We start from the raw sequence: 22,613 nt of genomic DNA, 5'->3' as shown, positions 1-22,613 counted from the left end.
AAAGGACCCAAACTTAGTTCCTCTCAAAGTTTTTTAGATCTTCATGCATTGTATCGACTCAACTTGAATAAGATAAAACATGTCCAATATCATAGGGCTCAAAGGAAGCAACAAATACAGAATCAGTGAAATGAGCATAAATGAGCAGATTTGGACATTGCTACCCTTTCATTGATGTCACCGATCATCATCTGTGAAGGATGTCGCCGCTAAATGTGTTGAGGAGTTTCGCGCTGTGAGATGATCTCCTCCTCAAACATTGCTGCTGCAGGCTGCAGGACCTTCTACCGGTGTAGAAGAGGCAAGAACCAACTTGAGAGCAAGTGTGGTAATAGGAAGCAATGGATTATCCTCGTCATACCCGAAAGCTGGAAGGTTACCATCTACAAAGATATTTTTGCTCATCTCTTGGTCGTATGCACACTCGAAGATAGGGCTAACACAAGGGGTTGATTCATCAAAGGTCACATCATAAGTCTCCATGATGGTGTTTGTGTCAAGATTAAAGACCCTATAAAAATGGTCATGAAGAGAATACCTTAAGAAAATACCATCGAAAGAACGCGACTCGAACTTGTCAAGATTACCATATTTTAGAATGAAACATCAACATTCAAAAACTATCAAATGCTCGAGAAGTATCGCTATGATGTCATATATTTACAAATGGAGGGAGTAGTAGTTATCTACACATATGATCCTTTTTGTCTCTAGAGACAACATTGTCTGATACGCCTATCAATTTTGCATCTACCAGGTCACTGATAAAAGTTTACTTCTAGAAGGTTCCATGTCACCCAGAATCGATGGAAAAATTAAGGATGATCACTGCATTTACATGGCCCTTGAGTATGGAGAAATTGACTTAGCTTATATGGTTGCACAGAAGTGGAAGGAGAGGAACAACTCAAATATGGAAATTGGCTACGCTTTTATTGGCAGGTAACCTTCATTTTATGAGAACTAGACTGAAATGAGGGATTTGAATACTGGATAATTAGTTTGAACTGTAACTAAAGATGAAGCCTCTTCTGCTATAGTGTTTTCAAACAAAAATAATAATCATATCTTTGACTCTTTATAGAAAGAGATCTTTAAAAAATGTACTTCAACTTGCCATAATAGTACTTACCCTTCATGGCTAGTCTCATTGGTTTTAACTTTTTAAGACTGCTAGGTAGGTTGTTAGACCAAACATATTTAGTGTCTGCTTACTATTTGGTCTATCTTTGTTCAGCAAATTATTGATGTTGTTACCTGAGAATTCTTCTAGATTTTTAGGTATTGCCTCTTGATTTGTGCAAAACCCTAAAAAAAGAATTACATATAATAAGTTGACGTATCTTGTTGTCTAATGCTCACCATATCAATGCATATGCTTATATGTGAATAGCTAGAAATTTGCTGTGGTTCATTTGCACCTATTTATGTATAACATTGCAGTTTATGGAGCAAATCCGTTGAAATAAAGTGAGGCACTAAAACCTCTATGCAATTTGTGCAACTTGGTGTTGTATTTACATGATAAAGTAGGACATAGCATAGGCATTCCAATGCCTTCAAATCTTTATTCTGTTTGTTCTGTAGCAAATGCTTGAAGCTGTCAATACAATACATGAAGAAAGGATAGTGCACTCCGATTTAAAGCCTGCCAACTTTATGCTGGTGAGGGGTTCACTTAAACTTATTGACTTTGGCATTGCCAAAGCTATAATGAATGACACAACAAATATTCAACGTGATGTGCAGGTACCATAAGATACACTCTGCCACATGCCCGCACCAGCACACGCAGCTGTTGCTTTTCTATTGTTGCATTGACTTGTGGATTAATAAGAATACCAATATCTTCAGTTATAAATACTGTTTTCAGGCATGATAATTGCAGTTTCTCTTCTGCAATGAGCAGGTAGGAACATTAACTACATGTCACCTGAAGCATTAATGTGCAATGATCAGGACCCGGGTGGTAACATTATTAAGTGTGGACGCCCCTCTGATATTTGGTCTCTTGGTTGTATTCTTTATCAAATGGTGTATGGTAAGACACCATTTGCAGACTACAAGAATTTCTGGGCTAAGACTATCTCCAACAGACTCCTCAAACCTGCAAATTCTAGTGCTCCATTACGGTTTACTGTAGCACTAAGAAATTCATCATATCCTCTATCCAGCGATACAGTACTGCTACAGTGTTAGGGATAAGGGATGCTGTAATAGTGATAATGGATGCTGTAATAGTATTTTGAGGATTAAAATTTAAGGTAGCTGTTGGAGATGATCTAAATATAAAGAAGTCACTGATAGGAACCACAAGATCAAGTATGAACCAGTTGACAACCCATGGCTTATTGATCTAATGGAAAGGTGCCTTGCCTGGGACCGAGATGAACGATGGAGAATACCTCAACTGCTTCAGCACCCTTTTCTCAACCCTCCGGTTCCAAGGGATTTACCTCCCACTGACAATGATCGATGTAGGTTGCTGATGGAGAAGATCAGAGCACACTGGACTAATCCTGTGGTTTCAAGTTTTTGTAGTATAATCGAAAACTTGAGGAAGATCAGTGCTAGGAAGAGTGATTTAACGTTCCTAACTGCTACCCCACCTGGGCCTGGGTCGCAGCACAAGTGCTTTAGTTTACGTTCTGGTTCTTTTGATTTTAGTAGGTACCTGTTGTAATTTGTAAATAGTACATGCAAATATATTAAAAAAAATAGAAAATAGATAAATATATGATAAAAATATAGATAATAGATAAAAAATAACTACAAAATTAAAAAATATAGAAAATAAAAAATAGTCGAGCCTATGCGTGCCGGGCCGAATCGTGCCTGGTTGGGCGTGTCGTGTTGGCACGCCATGCCGTGCGCTCAGCCCAGGCACAGCCTATGGCCTCGTGCCGGCCCGATTCGTCTCGGCTTTAGAGATGTCGTGTCTGTGTCATACCTACAGTGTCGTGTTTCAGATCGGTTTAGTAGGCATGACTCATTTGGACATTTAAAAGGCCTTGTAATTTTGTTTTAATTCTTGGGACGTTTAAAAGGCTGTTTACATAGCCCATGCTGATGGTGCCAGATGCTGCCGAAAGCTTGATAAAACAGCAAAAGGAGGCCATCTTGCCCCAGCCCAGCCTGGCCTGATGAGGTGAGATGAGCACACGTGTTCTTCTATCTTCTTATTTACACATTTTAAGGGCCTGTTTGGTAGAGCTCTCCAAAGCCCTGATTCTGTGGTGGGAGTGATTCTGTGGTGGGAGTGATTCTCTAAAAAAAATTTGCCAGAGAAAATGATTCTCAACAGAATCAGAATCAGGAGAAGCTACTTTTTTCAGCTCCCCAGAATCAGCAGAATCAGAGAATCACTCCCACGGATTCCAGCCGGGGAGCTAAAACCTGATTCTGCTGTTTGGCAGAGCTCCCCCTGATTCCAGCCGGGAATCAGCTCTGGGAGCTCTACCAAACGGCCCCTAAGTATGTCAATGAGACAATTTTTTTTAAAGTTGATCTCTCTTTACCTTCACTAGCAAAATGAGACTAAAAGATACAATCTCACCTTTATTTAGTTAGATCTTTTAGATTTATTTAAATTTTTTTTTAAATATAATAGGCTAGATCCGTATATCTAACATCATATAGGTATCACGACTATAAGTATCTTACGCTTAGCGTAGCCTACGGCCTGCACGAATTCGGCCCACCGCATAATTTCTCTTCGACCCCAATTGGCCATGGCCGCCTGCTATCTCGCACACCATCCCATTGCCTTGTCATCGATGTCCTCGTCCCTATCAGGCGGCACATCCTGTCAGCAAACACCTTCTCCGCGGAACCATTCATCGCAGTAGCACGCTGTTCCCCGCTCCTTCATTCTCCTCTCTTCTTCATCTCCGACCCACTCCCACGCTAACCTCTTGCATTGTTGCCTCTGCCGCCAGTAACTCAGACCACTTCAAGTTGGCTAGCCTTTAAAAGAGGTCAATGAATCAGATAGAGAATGCATTACTTTCCTACGATAGCGAAGGTGTCACCAAAACTACCAGATTTGATCTCCAAAACTACAGTGAGAATTCACGGCGATGTAGCCCATTGCAGTTCCAGAAGACATTACAATTTTTTTTCCTGGTTCTGAAAGCAATGACACGAATTGGTCTCCAACTGGCTGTTCCAACGAAGGAGGTCACTGTGTTGCTCACCTTATTTGTTGGTCGTTCATATTTCCAGCCCCCAAACTGTAGGAACTCGTAAACTTTAAGGGCTACCTAGAAGAACATCTAGTTGCTATATTTTCAATTCACATAATTGATGATTGTGTAATTATTGACATGTGGGAACATCAGTCTCCACAACGGAGGCGCGGCTGAAGGTTCGGCTAGGTCCACCTTCTTAGACCATCTCCAACTATATTCCCTTCATTTCGTTTTCTTCCTGATTCCCTTCTCCATTCACATTCCCTTTATTTTCTCTCATCTCCGACAGCTTCCCTTCGAGGGAAATCGCGAAGGGAAAGTAGAGAGAATCCCATCTTGAAAGGAATGATCCTGAAAATCCCTTCGTGACGAAAATCGTGAAGGAAAACCGTTGGAGCGCTGAAGGGAACGAAAATCCCTTCACGACAGGATTTTTGCCCGCGATGAGAATCCCTTGGGTATAGTCTTAGGTGGCATGTTGGCCACCTGCACGAGTGCCTTCCCAACGGTGGCGTGAACTCCGGGGAAAGGAGAAAAGATAGGGTTTGGCGACGACCTAGACTTAAGGGGTTGGGCGAAGATGGACGTCACCATGGAATTCACCAATTGAACTTCAATTTTTAATGGAAAAAATGCAAACCCCCCCCCCCCCCAAAGTCACTTGGATTTTAACTTTCCCCCCAAAAGTTATCTTGTTGCAAAAAAACCCCCAAAAGTTTGATTTTGTTGAAAAACATCCAAAAATTCAAAACAAATTAAAAAAATTCACAAAAAATTCTAAAAAAAATAGAGACAATTCTAAAATCTTTTTTAATATTTTTTTTTCAAAAAAATCCTTTGCATCATATTTCATGGAGAGGAAGTTTTAAAAAAAGAAAAACATGAAGCTCATTTATTAATTCGAGTTAAATGCATAGTTAATCATTTACTAATCCAAAAATCATGAAACTAATTTTTTTAGTCTTCTTACATGATCCTCTATCTTCTAAAAATACATGAAATCTTGAAATAGTTATCGTAACGTACAGGATTGAGTAAATGTGTTGCAGATAGATTAATTCATAACTAATCCATAACACCAAAATTAGTGAAACTACTTTTATTAGTTTAATTAAACAATTATTTGTGTAGAAAAAATAATGGTAGACACGACAAAGTTAAAATAATATGAGTTAATAAATGAGTTGCATATTTTTCTTTTTTTTCTTCCAAACTTCCTCTCCATGAAATATGATGCAAATGATATTATTTTTGAAAACAAATTTCACAGAAGGTCTTCGAATTGTCTCTAGTTTTTTTAGATTTTTTATTTTTTTGAATTTTTGAGGAGTTTTTTTGCAACAAGGTCAAACTTTTGGAGTTTTTTTTGCAACAAAACTTCTGGGGGAAGTCAAAATCCAAGTGACTTTTGGGGGAGGGGGGAGGTTTTGCATTTTTCCCATTTTTAACTGCACACAATGAATTGACTAAAACACTAATCCGACGACGAAAATGACTGATCCCAACTATCTACAAGTATGTAAGGACTACAAAGAGGTCATATTTGCTACGAGATCGTGAATCAACAGCAAAATCCAGCGAACCCGCGAAATCACCTTCTTCTCCTTTCTTATTCTTCTTCCTCCTTCCCTTTCTTCTACCTCCTTCTTCGTCTTCTTCCTTCTTCTCTTTCTTTCTTCTTCTTCTTCTTCTTCTTTCTTCATTTTATTTCTCCTTTCTTTTTTCATTGGCGTCGACCGACCCTTTCCCCTCTCTCTACCCCCGCTTCCCACCCCTGCCCCTCTCTGCACCCATAGGCCGACGACCTACGACCGGGCAACGCGACACGGAAGGGCAAGCGACCGTCCGTCGCGCTCTCTCGGTTGCAATGTCTCTTGCTTGTGTATGTGGAGCTCGGTGTGGTGGATTTGAGCTCGACCGGCAGGAAAGAAAGGGGCACTTGGAGGCGCGGAGGAGGACGGTTGTAGGATCAAGGATACCGGCTAGAGGGGGGAGTGAATAGGCGGTTTTAAAAAACTAATTGCTAAGCAATCAAGAAAACTTGCGAAAATAAACTAAAGATCACTAGAGCAATATGAAAGACAACTAAGAGCTATGTTGAGGTTTACAAACCTAAGGTGAAATGCAACAATTTATAATCTAGGAAGATAAATTGCTTAATGTAAATTGCTCAACAATAAAGTAAATAGCTCAAAGATAACACAAGAGATTTTTTCCGTGGTATCGGTTATTTGCCGATCACCCCTAATCCACGTTGAGGTGAGTTTGAGCTTCAATCCGTTTCTTTATCAAGTATTCAATTCTCACAAGAGAAAGGGCTTATACCAAGCAACTTGACCTTAAGCCGAAATTGAACAAGAACTACTAAATACCTCGATTCCACTAGCTAAGCACTTTGCCGCTCTGGCAAGGTGTGCTCAAGCCTATCACAATCACCACCATGGCTCCTTCACAATCTTCCTTGAAGGGCTCAACGATGCCACAACCTCCAAACCGTCTAGGAGGCGGCAACCTCCAAAAGTAATAAGCTGATGACGCTTACTTGAAGTATCACTAGTGCCTAATTGCTCAAACTCTTGAAATTATGCACTAGATGCTCTCAACCTCTCAAAGATGCAACCACTAAGCCAAGAGAGAGATAGGAGAAGGGCAAGAGCTCAAAGTGTTGTACTGAAGTGCTAGAGTGCAAAAGCCAACTCATGAAACCAGCCAAGCCCTTATTTATAGCCCTCAACCCAGAATTCGACCGTTACTATTGTTTTGACACTTTTGCGTAAGTGGCGGTCAGACCGCATCACAAATGGCGGTCGGACCGCCCTCGTACAACGGCTACAGACAATGGTCAAATTGACTTCGGACACAGGCTGGCGGTTAGACCGTCAACCTTCTCGGTCGAACCACCAACCCCCAAAACCTTCTGTTCGCGCACGGTTGGACCGGCAAGACACCGGCGGTCAGACCGTCTCAACCTTGGCGGTCAGACCGGCCGACCCCGCGATCAAACCGCCCACCGAGCAGAAGCTTTCTAGAGCCTTCTGTTCCTCGGCGGTTAGACCGTGACACAAACCGGTCAGATCGGGCATGAGGTCCGAACAAAATCTACCGAAGCTATACAGCGGTCAGACCACCCGAAGGGCCAGTCAGACAACCACTCTCGAGATAGAACAGGACTTCCCTGACTCATATACAGTGGTCAGACCGCCTCATAGGCCAGTCAGACCACCAACACTCAGAAACTCCCAAAGGCAGTATTTTCTTCGGATTCTCTCAAACTACATTTTTCAACTCTACGTGGAATGCAAGTTTGAGCAAATTTGGCACTACAGAAGCCTTAATTAAACACATATCAATCCCTCTTAATAGTACGGTATTTATCCTATAAATTTGGTCAATTTTCTTCTCTAAACTCCTTTGATCGGAAAAATAAAATGCCCTATAATATACCTTTGCCTTGAGCTAGTCTTTTTCATGCTTTCCACTCATACATCTTCTAGCTCCGCAACATCTTTGTAACTAACCTTTTCATAAATCAACCAAATAAGTTAGTCCATAAAGATATATTGTTATTAATTACCAAAACACGAATTAGGGCCTAGATGCTTTCAGTGGTGAGGAAGAAAGGAAGCTCGGAGATGGCGGCAACGTAGTGGCGGCGACAGTGGCGCATCCGAGCTGGCTCGAAATCGAGCTAGCTCGGATGCTGCTCCCACTGCCAATTTTTTTCTTTTTTTATTCTCTGAAAATGATAACTGTGCCGAGTGGTCAACCGGCATTGATATTAGCCGAGTATCAGTGCCGAGTAAAGAGTGCCTGTTGAAAAACCGGCAGTGAAGCCATTTTTCAACCAACACTGATATGCCTTTTTGCAGTAGTTCACAAATCACAGTGTGTTGGCACAAAAATATGGATCCTCGTGCCAACACACGAGCACCTCTTGTGCAATCCGCAGCACCACGCACAGGGCGTACAACAACGGATAAGACTATTGCACTTTCACGGCAATGAGCGATCGATTTATAGCAAACCGGCAAAGGATAATTAACCTGGTGAACTAGAACCTAGGAAGCCACATCTGGTATTGCGATGATGGATCTTCGTCAGCAAATCACACCCATGAGGGACCCCGTCAAGGCACGGTCGGCCGGCGGCTTGTCCTAGGTCATGAAGATCAAGAGCGGTAGCAATAGAGGCTGGAAAAGAGAGGACTACAAGAGCTAGGTAAAAAAATAGATGTCATTGTGTTTTGATTCATCGGTGATGATTCAATCGGCCTTCACCCCCCTCGACTATTTATAAGGGCAGCTTGGACTTGGTTTTATGGAATAGGACCCTATGTCATCCTTAAAACCCGTCCACACATATCTTGTTCAATCGAAACTACCAAAATAATCTGAACAAATCTAAAAAACAAATCGAGCCAGACTCAGACTGAACACTTGATATTCCGGTGAGAACAAATTTCTAATCACCGATGCTCTCATCAGATGTTTCACCAGAATATTTTCCAAGAAATCTAAGCTCTCTACAAAAACTCGTATTGTATTCACCGGATAATCCGGAGCTTTCACCGGAGCCTTCACCAGGCTAATCTCCAAGAGAATCAAACTCTTTATAGAATTCAATTTGCACTAACCTACTCTACCCACCGGATAATCCGGTGATGACACGGCCCAAGCACCGGAACATCTGATGTTCATGATGTTCACAAAAATCCTAGCGGTGCCACTTTTTGCTAATAAATGCATGGGTATTTCTTTTATTTAGATAATTACTCTCCTAAGAGCCAAGCTGAATTAACCTTAAATAATTGACTCCCACTAATTTGGCTAATTCATTGTTGTGCCGAATTCCATGATCTACACGCTAAACATTAGACTTCCAAACATGTTGGAAACCATGAAGTTCTCTCTACTGTTTTGTTTCCTACTCAACATATCAATCGGCTTAAGTAACTAATTACTAAGCTTAATTAGCCATCAACCGATTAAACCAAAATATTTACATTCGGCTACCCATTCATTTGGCAATTGAATGAAACTAACCAACAACAATAATTCAGCCACTAAAATACTTGATAAACTAAGTAGACTTTAGACCATGACATGTAAAATTTGGTTGTCACCTCCTATTTTTTTTGGCAAAGCTTGCGTACCAAAAAAACAAATTTGCATCTTAATCATGACCATAAACAATGTATTGATCATTTTAGCTCTTTCTTAAGATGATGATAAATAATAAAACATTAGCCATATATATTTCACCAAGCATCTATATGTAGCCGAAATGAACTCTAGCATATATAACCTTCCAAACAAAATCACTTTTCTGCCCCCAGTTTTTTTGGCGTTTTAATAAGTAGTTATATCCAATAACAATGTTCTTGACATGGCCATAACAGCCGATCATATACATCTTGTCTTGTCTTGATAATACCTAACTAGAATGTAAATATTCATAAAATCGCATCCAAGGACCATATCAAAACCATAGAAGATAAGCAAACATACCTAAGGATGGATTCCATGATACAAGTACCGGTGGAGCAGGTAATGTATATAGATGATGTGGTCGCCAATGGTTTTGATAACTAGATGCAAGCTTGTGATATTGCGGTTGTTTCTTGGATCCCTTCGCCTAATCTAAACCATATTGATCGGTCTTTTTATTCTCATATTTAACCAAAGTTTGTTTGAATGTCACTTTTGGCGTTGTATTTTGTATAATTGTAGCAGCCGATACTTGAACATTATCCTTTCCCTTAACCTATTTACTACCTTTAGGGACTGAACCATATTCTTGCTTGTACCAAAAAACTGTTAGCCTTTTTGATTTCATGATCAATAGGCTTGTAATCTATCAGTTCTTTTTTGCCTTTGGTTGCATCAGCCTGCTCTGGTCGAATCAATATTTTCTTGTCCCCACAATTAAGCACACTTGTATGGGAGAATTTTTCATCTAACTCATGCTCACTTTCTTCGGACAGTCTGCAAATTTCAATCAACCTTCATTAATAACTGATTGTATTTGTCGGTGAAACACATTGGAATTATTAGTAACATGAGTAAATAAATTATGTCATTTACAATATGAGCACCAATTGAACTCTTCATGTGATGGTATAATATAATAATCAAGTAATCTAATATATTTTTATTGCAATAAAATATAAAAAATATGATCACATTTAGTCATATCAAATGTATATATTTTTTCTTGTCTAGCCAATTCTTTTATAGAAAATGCTTTAACGTTAAACAAAGAATGATTCAGATTTAATATCTACCCATTCGGCTATACTTTTGTTTATACTTGCCTTGTCCGATGTCTTAGACCTATTTTCCACTACATTAATATCGGTCATTTTAATGTCATCATGCTTCAATCTTCTATCCCTAATATAAAAATAACCATGAAACTTATGCTCAATCTATAACCAAGTATGAATTGAATTTGGAGCGAGTAAAGTAAACCATATAAATACAATACCTGACAAAGACAACGGAAATAATTTTAATTTCAATGCATTGCTGTTGCCGGCCTCCCCATATTATACAATAAATTGACCGACATGCTCTATGGTGGTTCTATTATCCTCACCTATCAATTTTATAAATTGTGGCATTTTAAATCCTTGTGGGTGTGGGACGTATCAATACAATCAGTCTTTCATATACATGTGCTGTCTTTTTAGGTTCTATGCGAAAATTATTCCGCATATGCGGTTTGGCCCCGGACATCATTAACAATTTTCTTGAACTTTTTGACACAAACGAACTGCTACCATATTCGGCTATAGTCGCTGAATTTTTCCTTTTTCCACACTGATTATCAGCCAAGCCTCCTTTGAACCTGGCTACCTTCTGAAACTCATGACGACCACCAACAGAACTTGTATTTTTTGCTATGTCCGAACCTTCCTGTGGCTCAACTATAACTGCTATCTTGGCACTATAGCTATTTACTATATCAACTCGACTGCTACCTGTGGTGGCAATGTGATTTTTCTTTTCATCCGAAATGCACAGCAATTCGGCCATACTAATTTCTTGGAGAAAATTCCTTATTTACCATCGAAAATTTTGCCTCTTTCCTCCTTGCCACTCCCTGAATTTGCCCAATTTCTTGTGACGTGCTACCGCTAGTTGGGTCAGCTACAACTACTATAGCACCAATCTGGAGCGCAATAGTACCATTACCAACAACATCACCAGCAATTGGCAACTCTTCTTGTCTTGTCAGTTGTTTTGGCACAAAATTCAAACGATTACACTATAGCCTTCTTTTTCTCAACCGTAGCCGACAATTCAACACGAGCTGGTCTTTGGTCTCGTGAATCCAAATTTGAATTATAAGAACTAAAAATCTCTCGTATCCTATTAATCAGTTGTTTTCTACCTTTAGATCTAAAAATATTTCACATATCCTACGTACTTCATCTATGTTCAAATCAGATTGCCCCCGCTACTTTTAGACCCTATATATTGTTTGGTTGTGAACTAATTAGGTGTCACATCAATTGATTGTTACAGCCTAAAAGAATTAGGTTGTGACATATTATAAGTATATTGTGACACTTGATTTGGTTTCGTATATGGTATATGTTGCAAAGAACTAATAAAATTACCATCCGATAATAAACCATATGTAATACCTGAGCCTAGAGCTAGTATGGGAGGTACACTATATACTACAATGTTATATGGAGGCATCCGACATGCTTGCTAAATTTTCATCTATTCGGCTATAATTTTTAGTGACATATGGAGCCGAATTAGATATGTTAAACGTCGCATATGATGGTGAAAAAAAAAAGGTGTTTCCTCCAATCTAGTGGCATTTGATGTAGCATAAGATGACTCAAAGCAATTGGTCAAACCTATTGTATCAATTCAACCATAATGATTGTTCATCGGCACTTTAATTTATGATACACTAAAGGGTGTAAATAATACCGATAAATTAAGGCACAAATCCTTGTGGCATGCTGACATTGTTAAAAATTGGAGCACTATCATTATTTAACATGGAATGCTATATATCGTTACTACAATATAACTCTTGCATAGCACTCACACGACTAGAAAACACAAGCATAGCAGTATTAACATACCTACTTATTATATTTGCAAAATAAACTTGAGAAACGGGTAACACAATTGCAAATTATACCTCGGGCTTGATGTATATGGATGATAATGCAACATCCTTCATCATGGCAGAGGAAGTTGATTCCCCAGTTGTCGATGTATCAGGAACCAGAGGTTCCTAAATCCCGAGGCCAGGCCAGCTATCCGCCACATGGCGTCACCCCGCGAGGTCTCTCCTATAGGATTAGAAAAGCTCAAGTCCCGGGAGAAGGTGCTCGGGGCCACAGTCAGTGATCCCCGAGCACCCCAGTTCCCCGATGATCCACGGAATCCGAGTACCGGGAAGAAAGTGCTCGAGGAGGTGCCCGGTCACCCCCAAGCACCCTAGTCCCCCGACGATCAGAAGAGCTAAGTTCCGGGAGAAAGTGCTCAGGGCTGCGTGCGGCAGCTCCCGAGCGCTCGGTTCCCCGAAGATCCGTACAAGAGTGCTCGGGAGAGAGTGCTCGGGGCTGCACGTGGCAGCGCCCGAGCACTCGGTTCCCCGAGGGTTCGTGCAAGAGTGCTCGGGAGAAAGTGCTCGGGGCTGCACGTGGCAGCCTCCGAGCACTCGGTTCCCTGAAGGTTCGTGCAAGAGTTCTCGGGAGAGAGTGCTCGGGGATGTGAACAGTACCCCCGAGCACTCGGTACCCCGACAACCCAGAAAGGCCCTCGAGGGGCCTGCTGATGAGGTGTCAACCAGCCAGAGGTCCGAGGACGCATTTAATGAGCGTGCGTGGCCTGACACCTCCAACTGCTCCCGCAGCGCTCAGCGTCAGTTCCTACCATGTTTTGGCAGAGAGGCGTGGGGTCATTAATTGCACAGATCCCGTCCCGTGCCATCCGGCTTGTCTCGGGATAACATCGTGAGGATCAAGGTGTTCCATCTGCCGCACTGCTGTGGCAGGGGAACAAGACAGGGCGAGTACGCCGGGTTGCTCTGCGGCTGCCCGGTGGGCCCTCTCCACGGCGCCAGTTGCCAAGGCATTTATGGTGACGGATGACCGGGCGTGCGACGCATTTTCCACCCCCGGTCACTTCACCCAGAAGAAATGATGACGCCCTTTCCATTTATGGCGTATCAGAACTCGAGCCCCCTCCTTTCCGTTCGGGGCATGTCGTGGCCGGCGAGTACTTAAAATAGCCGGCAACACAGAAGCAAGAGAACCAAGATAGGAAGAACAGACCAACCACAGCGAGGATCGAGCCATCCTGGAGAACAACGGCGAAAGAACCCGAACCCCACGAAGAACACAGCGCAAGAGTAGACACTGTGAGCAAGGTTGAGCACAGTTCCAGCCGAAGAACAAGGAGCCTCAAGCTCTTAGTTAGGCCAACATCCTTGTAACCAGCAACATCCTTGAGGGACTTCCTCAGGACAGTTATAGCATCCATACAGGAGTAGGGTATTACGCCCCCGTGCGGCCCGGACCTGTCTAAATTCTGGTGCATTTACTTCTTCTTGCACTAGGTCGTCACCCCCACCACCGGCCGTTGCATTCATTCCCATTTATTTCTCCGACGAACTTATTCAGGATCATCCCCCGGTCGAATCTCTAAAAAAGGGTCTCTCGGGATCCCTGCGACAGGAGTTAACCCTCCGACACCAGTGGAGTAGCCAAAATGTGTTAGCGTAAAAATATGGATTCTCACGCCAACACACGAGCACCTCGTGTGCAATCCCCAGCACCATGTGCATGGCGTACATCAGTGGATAAGACTATTACGCTATCGCGGCAACGAGCGACCAATTTACAAGTAAACCAACAAAGGATAACTAACCCGACGAAGCAGCCCCTAGGAAGCCAAATCTGGCACTACGACGATGGATCTTCGTCAGCAAATCGCACCCGGAAGGAACCCTGTCAGGGCACGGTTGGCTGACAGCTTGCCCTGGGTCATGAAGATCAAGGGTGGCAGCAATAGAGGCTGGAAAGAGAGGACTACAAGAGCTGGGTAAAAAGATAGATGCGATTGTGTTTTGATCTATTGGTGATGATTCAATCGGCTTTCACCTCTCTCAACTATTTATAAGGATGACTTAGACTTGGCCTTATAGAATAGGACTCTATCTCATCCTTAAAACCTGCCTACACATACCTTGTTCGATCAAAAATACCAAAAGAATCTAAACAAATCTAAAAAAACCAAATCGAGTCAGATTCGGACTGAACACCGGATGGTCCGGTGAGAATAAAATTCTGATTGCAGAACATACAACGAGTTAAACCAGGCTAAAACACTAAACTCTGTTTAATGAATACCAGATGTTTCGGCATATAACATGGCTACACCGGTGGTTTCACTGGAACATTCTCCAAGAGATCTAAGCCCTCTAAAAAAACTATTTGTATTCATCGGATAATCCAATGCTCTCACCGGATGTTTCACGGGACTATTTTTCAACAAATTTGAGTTCTCTACAAAAACTTATATTATATTCACCGAATAATCCGATGCTTTTACCGAAGACTTCACCTAACTAATCTCCAGAGAACCAAACTCTCTGCAGAATTCAATTTGCACTAACTTACTCTACCCACCGGATAATCTGGTAATGACATAGCCCAAGCATCAGAACATCCGGTGTTAAAAAATCCTAGCCGTGTCACTTTTTGCTAATAAATACATGAGTATTTCTTTTATTTGGCTAATTACTCTCCTAAGAGCCAAATGAAATTAACCTTAAATAATTGACTCCCACTAATTTGACTAATTCATTGTTGTGCCGAATTCCACGGTCTACACGCTAAACATTAGACTTCCAAACATGCTGGCAACCATGAAGTTCTCTCTCTACTTTTTTGTTTCCTACTCAACATATCAATCGGCTTAAGTAACTAATTATTAACTTAATTAGCCATCAACCGATTAAACCAGAACATTTATATTCGGCTACCCATTCATTTGGCGATCGAATTAAGCTAATAAACAATAATAATTCGGCCACTAAAATACTTGATAAACTAATTAGACTTTAGACTCTGACATATCAAATTTGGTTGTCAATACAGTGGCAGGTGAAAAATTCTTGGAACACCGATTCTAGTAAATAATAACACATTAGGAGCAGGTTCAACTCCTAGCATCAAGCACAGATAGGGCATCATAGAGAGAGAGAGAGAGAGAGAGAGAGAGAGAGAGAGAGAGAGAGAGAGAGAGAGAGAGAGAGAGAGAGAGAGAGAGTGAGTGGATCATGAATGTGAAAAAACACAAATGCAACCTTGATTTAGCATCGATTCATATAAGCTATTTCACAACTATAAAATTCGCGGCAGCTGATCATATCCCCATGATTCATTTATGACAGCATCAAAGCTCGAAATGAAATACCAAGCAGTGGTGACGTTACACAAAAACCAAACAGGATTTAAGAACATGGCAATGTGACTTATTCCTCCTGGGAGGCAGGCGACTTCTTCTTGGCAACTGAAGCCCTCTTTCCCTTGAGTGTCCGGCAGTTGTTCTTTGTCCTCTGGCCACGAACCGGAAGCCCAAGCTTGTGCCGGATGCCCTTGTAGCACCTAATCTCCTTCATCCTCTCAATCGCCACACGGTTGAAACGTTTCTGTAAAGCATTCCAAAGAACAGTGCACCAATATTCAGTATTTTCATCCCTTTTAAAGGCAGCAACAATATAAAGCTAAAATTGTCAGATATCATCGACGAAAGTACAACAGTACTATACAGGTCTGCAGGATGAACTTGAAGCCTCCAAATTTTCAAGGAATCATTGATATGCTAATTAGGGTAACCAGAAAAATTGCTAATCATCATGATGCATGAACTTCTAAATCAAAGAATTTTAGTGTTGAATTAGCAAAGGATTCAGGGACATTACAAGGTCTCCTTCAATCATGTACTTGCCGACCTCCTTACGGAGGGTGATGACCTCCTCCTCAGAGAGGTTCTTGGTGATCTTGTTGTCAAAATTGAGGTCCAAAAGGATCTGTCGGGAGCGTGTCCGCCCAATGCCGTGGATGTACTGCAGCGAGTACTCTACCCTCTTGTGGTTTGGAATTTCAACACCACCAATACGAATGCACTCGATCCGCAGGCCACTATGACCAATTCCTCCCTTCTGTCAGGTCCCCAACAAACAACAGAAGAATCAAAACCACAAAAGAATTACCAACATGACCCTGGGTATGAAGGGTCATCATAATGAGAATAACAAAGAACAACTCCGATCGTCACATCCACATCAATATTCCAACTAAACGAACCATCCTTTCCTTTGCTACCAGAATCAGACATACACAATGCTGGGGCATTATTCAACAATTTGCTAGGGGCAGGGGGTTCATATGCATGAATCAACATAATACACCAATTCCTACCATTGTGGCGAGAATCCCCCAAGTCACACAAGACAATCCTTCCAACATCCTGAACACGACCGTACAATTGCACACATAAGGTGTTTTTTTTTCATATTTTGACCATTTTCGAAAACTATTTTTGAAAATGAACCAGTGGCAAAACTATTTCCAGTTTTGACCTTTGGGTCCGCACCATGGCCGATGGCGCGGATGTTAACCGTGTTCGCACCATCATGGCTGGCACGAACACGGCCAACATCCACGCCATCGGCCGTGGCACGAAGTGGTGTCGTCAAAACCATTCCCAGTTTTGACCCCTGTGGTCTGCGCTATGGCCTATGGCGCGAATATTGGCCATGTTCACGCCAGAAATAGTTTTGCTGCTGGTTCATTTTTAAAAATAGTTTTCAAAAAGGGTCAAAATATATAAAAAAAAGTCACACATAAGCGGCATATACATACTACTAGCACACCACACTAGCACTAGCTCCTTGGTCCCTTTTCGTTCCAAGCACAAGGTCACAGAAACGCAAGAAACAAGCCGCACCGAATAGCAACACTCTCCGGCCGCAGGTGTCAGGGTGAAGCGAGCGAACACATACAGGCACAGGGCACGCAGACACCCAGGAATGGCACGTACAAGCAAACGGTCGCAACGGGGAGGAGAGGAGGGGGGCGGTGGCGGGAGAAGTCGGCACTAACCTTGGGAGCGGGGAAGGAGAGGGAGGAGCTGCGGCCACGGGTGGAGAGGGAAAGGGAGGAGGGAGCGATGGGGACGGAGACCATGGAGAGGGTCGCCATTGCTGCTCTCCTGTCGAGCCGCGGAGGGTAAGGTGTGCGCGCTGTGTCTCGGATAGAAAAGAACCCGACGGGGATGCCGATAAGGTTGCTACAGGCTGTTCCTGACCCGGACCTGAGCCTTGCCGGAGAGGCTTCTTTTGGGCTTTACGAGGCCCAAATGGTTAGAGAGTTCGGCCTTATAAATCCCAAAGGCCGAAGCATGTCAAGTCCCCACTAGGACAAGCATGTCAAGTCCCCCAATCTAAGCAAAAGGGCCAGGTCCAGACGTCCAGCTATGGCGCAGGCATCCGGAGAAGAATATCAGATGCCGCTGGGCACAACGAAGCCATCAGTTCCAGGAACTCCCAAGGGTATGTTTGTAATTTTCTTTTTCGTCAAGGGTGTTTCTGTAAAAGGGGTGTATACTCGGTTCTGCTTTCCAGGAATTAATGGAGCACTCTAAACCCTTCGGGTCTTTCCCTAAAAAAAAAATTGAAAATTGATTAGCAATACATTATTTTTTAATAATATAATTGTCAATATTTTTTAGATAACATTATTAGCAATACTGAGAGGATACATATCCATCGAGCATATAAAGACTCTTTCTTGGTTTCGGTTCACACAATTAGATCATCTCTAACTATATATTTTTTTTTATTTTTTTTTCTTTCTGATTCCTCTCTCTGTTTTTGTTCCCTTTATTTTCTCTCATTTCTAACAGTTTCACTTTAAAAATATTTATAAAAGGAAAAGAGAGAGAATCTCATCCTAAAAAAAATAGCTTTAAAAATCCTTTCATGACGAGAAATATAAAAAAAAACCGTTGAAAAGGAAACGAAAATCCCTTCGCTAAGGGATTCTCATCCACGAAGGCACTCGGCGATGGTCTTAGTAAGCAAAGTGCACAGCGGAGAGTGATACAGAACAGCAGTGCACATGAGACCAGCAGATACAGTAATAGCGTCATCTGGTATTAGGAAGCATTCGATGTTACATCTCTACAGCTAGAATTGAATAGGTATACAATATCAAGAAAACAAGAAGGATAGGGGGAAAAAAAGCTAATACATTTTCGAGCATCTGGAGACAGTATTAGATGCGCTGAGGCCTCATTCGTATGTTCTCTTCCTTTTCAGGATTGTTGGAACAACAGCAACAGATCCAATGAGGAACAGAACGACTAATGTCTTGAAGTCATACAACTCTCTAACTGATTTCAGATCGCCTAGAGCTCTACCAGCCTGCAGGTCAATAGCAACAACAATCATTAGCAAGTACCAACTCATCATCAGGAGGGGAAAAGAAACTACAGAAGACGCTTCCAAAAGCAAGCAACATGATCAAAGGTGGGGACTTGCTATTTCAACAAAAGACATAGAAGTCTGATATGGGCACTACACGCTAGAAATCCTGTTTCTGGCCACAAGAAAATTCTATACAGACTCTACAAAGATGAGATAAAAAAAATATAAGATGTTAGGAAGATGTTTACCTTTACAGTGATATAAGATGCTGGGATGAGACCAACTAGCGTTGCAGCAAAAAAAATATGGAAAGGTATGTCAACAATGGATGACGCCATATTTATGAATGTGTTGGGTAAAGTTGGTGTTATTCTCAGAAAAAGCATATAGTTCAATAGCTTTTCCTTCCTCTTAGCAATCTGCATTAGAAACAAAAATTTTGTTATACAAACCAAGTTAATGTTGTATGAATAAAGAACTGGCTGAACTCTGCCATTTGCAGAAAGGATCTTAAGAAAATGCTAACCAACAGACATAGCAGAAGATTACCTCTGACTGGAAATATCTCAGTTTTTCAGGCCACAACCAACTAACCAAGGGTCTTCCAATCAACTTGGAGACAAAATAGCAAGATGATGCGCCAGCTGTGGCAGTGAAGACGACCAAAATGCCACCTTTAATCACTCCAAAAAGAGCCCCGGCAAGTAAAGACATGAATATTGTTCCGGGGATCATAAATGTCTGCATGAAGATGTATATTGAGCAATACCCCAATATAAAATTTGCTTGATGATCTCTTGCATAAACAGCGAGATTGTCTCTGTAAGTTTCAGAGAAACGTATTACAGTATTAGCAGTAGCAGCAGATGTCATATTCCAGAACAAACAATATCCACTCATTTCATTGTTACCATACTCTATAAAGATTGCAGACATGAACAATTACTACAGTCATCACTATGAATTTGAAGATAGCAAGATTTTCTTGTTAATCCAATAAATAACAGGTCGAGTAGAAAATCAAGCAGAAAGAATTGGCTATGTATTTAGTACCGCCTGTACTACGACTCAAAAGTCTGAGAATACTATGGTTAAGCCAGTATAAGACAAATGTTCAAACAGGAAAAAAGTATCAGATGCACTGAGCTTGTATTTTTAGACGAGGGTTTGGTAACTAGTAACATCGTAGAAACACACCTCAGTTTGCTAAATTTTATTAAGCATTTACAATGGAGATCGTGGCCACATTCTAGTACAGGAAAACAAGTGATGCAGTAATATTAATGTCTTGGTCGTTTAATCGAGTTGTCGAATTAGCAAAAAAAAAGAAAAGGAGTGGTCCGCTGTTGGAACAAGAAACACAACTGAATGTGCTACAGTTTGGTGAGCGGTTGGATGGTTGCAACAGATATGCAAAGCCACATCCTAATACATCAGAAAAATGATAAATTAGTAGTAACTTTTCAGTGATCGTATCTTCTTAATTTGTCAAATTAGTAAACTAGAACAAAAGGAGAAATAGGAACAATCCTATAACATACAAGTTAGCTGACGGGAGGTCAAATGTTCTTTTCTGTTCTATGAAAGACTCAACAATATGGACAAAAGAACAGAACTCCACTGACTATATTTCTGTCCAACAAATCCATAATTTTTTGCATTATATTTGAAATGGCTAAAGCTGATTTATGTATTAGTGATACTAGTTTACTAGATTGAATTTTTCTTATTGATTACACAACAAATCATAACCTGTTTATTAAACTAAATACTAAGGTTAAATGAAAATGTTAAGTTTATTAAATTAAACCAATAAGGAGATAATAGTTCACAGAACTATAAATATTAATTTTGGTACTACAATTAAAGGCATTGTTCAGTACTTATACCTTCAACTACGTATTTGTCTAACATGTAGAGCCAGACATAAATGCGGATAATATCTTTCGTCTTGTATGGATGATGATAAAGGGAAGATATGAAAAACAGACACATAAGGCCAATATACTTGCAAACTTCCCCGGCTAATTGAACTGACAACTATAGTGGCGCTGACTCTTGGGAGATACATTTTCCAGCAAGAAAGTAAGCAAATCGAAGGGCCCTAGAGAAAATCGCACAGCCAAAGATCTGCTAACCCTACCTAATCTCCAACGATGTTTTGACTTGGACCAAGTCCCATTGTTGTAACCGCTGCAAGAATCAACCAGGAAAGCGATCCTCACTTGTCCTCTTCCAAGAAATTAGTAATCACCTTGCCGTGTATTCCTAATTTTCTGAGTTCGCATCTACTAAAACATGGCTTCAGTTTCGTTTGATTCTAACGCGCGTACATACTCGATCTCACCAATCCCAAATCTCGATCAAATTCTCAGAATGATGAAGTACAGCCTAATCGTTGGAAATCGGCAGCCGAAATCATGCCCAAAACTTGCAAGAGTAAATCAATAGACACCTTGCTTGTATGATTCAAACTACGTTTTCTCAGACACGAACAGCTTCGATCCAAAATGCAAAGCCGATCAGGAAACAAAATGAGCAACCGGCAGGGGTAGGCTTACTTGAGGAGGCGGACGTCGGCGAGGCTGCGAGGGAGGCGTAGGATCTGCCCGAACTCGCGGCGGGGCGCGGCGAGGAAGACACAGCAGATCCCGGCGGTGAAGAGCGCGAGCACGGCTGCGAACGCGAACGCCTCGGACCGCGTCAGCGTGGGGCGCATCCCAGAGGCCTCCGGCTTCCCCTTCTTGGCGGCCGGCGAGTCGTCCTGGCTGGAGCAGGCGCCCGCCGCCTCGATGTCGCGGCGCGCGAACGGCATGGCCATGGCTACGGAGGCGCGGGGGGCTCGGACGGAGGAGAGACGCGGAGGAGGCGGCGGCTGCTACCGGGGCTACGAGGCATGTCTCGGAGGCGGCCTCATGGGGTGAGGAGGACGAGGGGGAGGAGGCGGTGGTGCGGTGTTGTGTGTTCTGTGCCGCGGGGAAATGCAACTCATCGTGCATGACCCATCTCGTGGAAATTTCTCTTCCCCGCGTCGTGTTTTTTTGTTCCTTTTTTTCTCTTTTTTCCTGTGTCTTTGTTTGATCCGGTGCGTCGATTGGTGGGATCTGTCCTTTTGACCGAGAGGTCCGAGTGAGACTTGGGCCGGCCTCTCTCCGGCTGCTGGTGACGGCCAACATGAAGACTTTGTAGTGCAGTCATCTACAAATATGTGATGCAACTTGGGGAAAGACAACTTCGTATGAGAGCGTAAATATACATGCTGTCTCGTCAATTTATCATTTTCATCTCATATATATTTATCTATCGATTTTTTTTTATATTTTATAATTTTTTATCTACTTTTTCAGTATGAATATCAATGTAACTAAACAGTCCTGATAATTTATAAGAGAAATCAAGTTTAGATGTGTCTTATTTTTATATGCGATGAGTGATTGATAATGTTTTTATTTGGTTGGATGATTTTTGGTTTTGTATGAGTATGTCTATGTATTACATTGGAAGATTATGATTTTGACTAATCAAAGATGGAGAGAAATGGAGTTGGCGTTTGTGTCTGAGTCTGGAAAATTTGCACTCACCAGATGATCTGACGCTGAAAATTTTGTACACACCGAATGATCCGACGTTCAGAAGAAATTCACACCGAAAGGGTTTTGACTCAGAACAGAAAATCAAATACTACAACAGATTGTCCGGCGATGGGGCAATGTGCACACCAGACTATTTCTTTAGGAGATGGTGCAAAATAGTTTGTCTGGTGGGGTTACACTCACCGGATTGTCCGGTGCTCAAAGTAGTGAACGTCGAAGGCTTACCGAACTGTTGGGATCGAAGTCCCAGACAAGGCGGGCCTTCGGAGGTGGAAGTATCGAAGGTCCCTTAGAGTGACACGTACTGAAAGTGGAATAGTTTTTAATTACCTCTTACGGTTACACTGTAGCTCTATTT

The 22,613-nt window shown here is 41.8% G+C and overlaps 2 protein-coding genes and 1 pseudogene across 3 annotated transcripts; 1 reads left to right on the top strand and 2 right to left on the bottom strand.

Annotated features, from left to right (window-relative positions):
* Window positions 1-737: 737 nt before the first annotated feature.
* Window positions 738-2,683, top strand: LOC133910726 (serine/threonine-protein kinase MPS1-like; annotated as a pseudogene).
* A 12,833-nt stretch (window positions 2,684-15,516) lies between these two features.
* LOC133913122 (small ribosomal subunit protein uS13c-like) lies at window positions 15,517-17,513 on the bottom strand. Its single transcript, XM_062356178.1, has 3 exons — window positions 17,338-17,513; window positions 16,155-16,394; window positions 15,517-15,881 (listed from the first exon to the last, which is right to left on the bottom strand). The coding sequence occupies exons 1-3, from the start codon at window positions 17,434-17,436 to the stop codon at window positions 15,705-15,707; spliced, it is 516 nt and encodes a 171-aa protein (XP_062212162.1). The 5' UTR covers window positions 17,437-17,513; the 3' UTR covers window positions 15,517-15,704.
* An 855-nt stretch (window positions 17,514-18,368) lies between these two features.
* LOC133913121 (uncharacterized membrane protein At4g09580-like) lies at window positions 18,369-21,700 on the bottom strand. Of its 2 annotated transcripts, none has more exons than XM_062356176.1 (4): window positions 21,224-21,700; window positions 19,212-19,403; window positions 18,911-19,081; window positions 18,369-18,659 (listed from the first exon to the last, which is right to left on the bottom strand). In XM_062356176.1, exons 1-4 carry the CDS (start codon window positions 21,659-21,661, stop codon window positions 18,528-18,530), a joined length of 933 nt encoding a protein of 310 aa, XP_062212160.1. In that variant the 5' UTR covers window positions 21,662-21,700; the 3' UTR covers window positions 18,369-18,527. The 2 variants fall into 2 exon arrangements, with proteins under 2 accessions (XP_062212160.1, XP_062212161.1); XM_062356177.1 differs by having other exon boundaries at window positions 19,212-19,482; window positions 21,224-21,624.
* Window positions 21,701-22,613: the final 913 nt, after the last annotated feature.

This window comes from Phragmites australis, chromosome 3 (genome assembly GCF_958298935.1).
Source record: "Phragmites australis chromosome 3, lpPhrAust1.1, whole genome shotgun sequence".
Taxonomy (NCBI): domain Eukaryota; kingdom Viridiplantae; phylum Streptophyta; class Magnoliopsida; order Poales; family Poaceae; genus Phragmites; species Phragmites australis.
Note: the sequence above shows the minus strand (reverse complement) of the source record. Positions and strands in the feature narration are given on the sequence as shown.

Excerpts from the sequence above, each read along its gene's own strand:
- LOC133913122 (XM_062356178.1), bottom strand. The coding sequence starts at position 17,436 with ATGGCGACCCTCTCCATGGTCTCCGTCCCCATCGCTCCCTCCTCCCTT. Across the intron at positions 16,395-17,337 it reads TCTCCTTCCCCGCTCCCAAG|AAGGGAGGAATTGGTCATAG; the intron begins GTTAGTGCCGAC and ends GGGACCTGACAG. Across the intron at positions 15,882-16,154 it reads ACATGATTGAAGGAGACCTT|AAACGTTTCAACCGTGTGGC; the intron begins GTAATGTCCCTG and ends AATGCTTTACAG.
- LOC133913121 (XM_062356176.1), bottom strand. The coding sequence starts at position 21,661 with ATGCACGATGAGTTGCATTTCCCCGCGGCACAGAACACACAACACCGC. Across the intron at positions 19,082-19,211 it reads TGAGATATTTCCAGTCAGAG|ATTGCTAAGAGGAAGGAAAA; the intron begins GTAATCTTCTGC and ends TTTCTAATGCAG. Across the intron at positions 18,660-18,910 it reads CATCTTATATCACTGTAAAG|GCTGGTAGAGCTCTAGGCGA; the intron begins GTAAACATCTTC and ends ATTGACCTGCAG.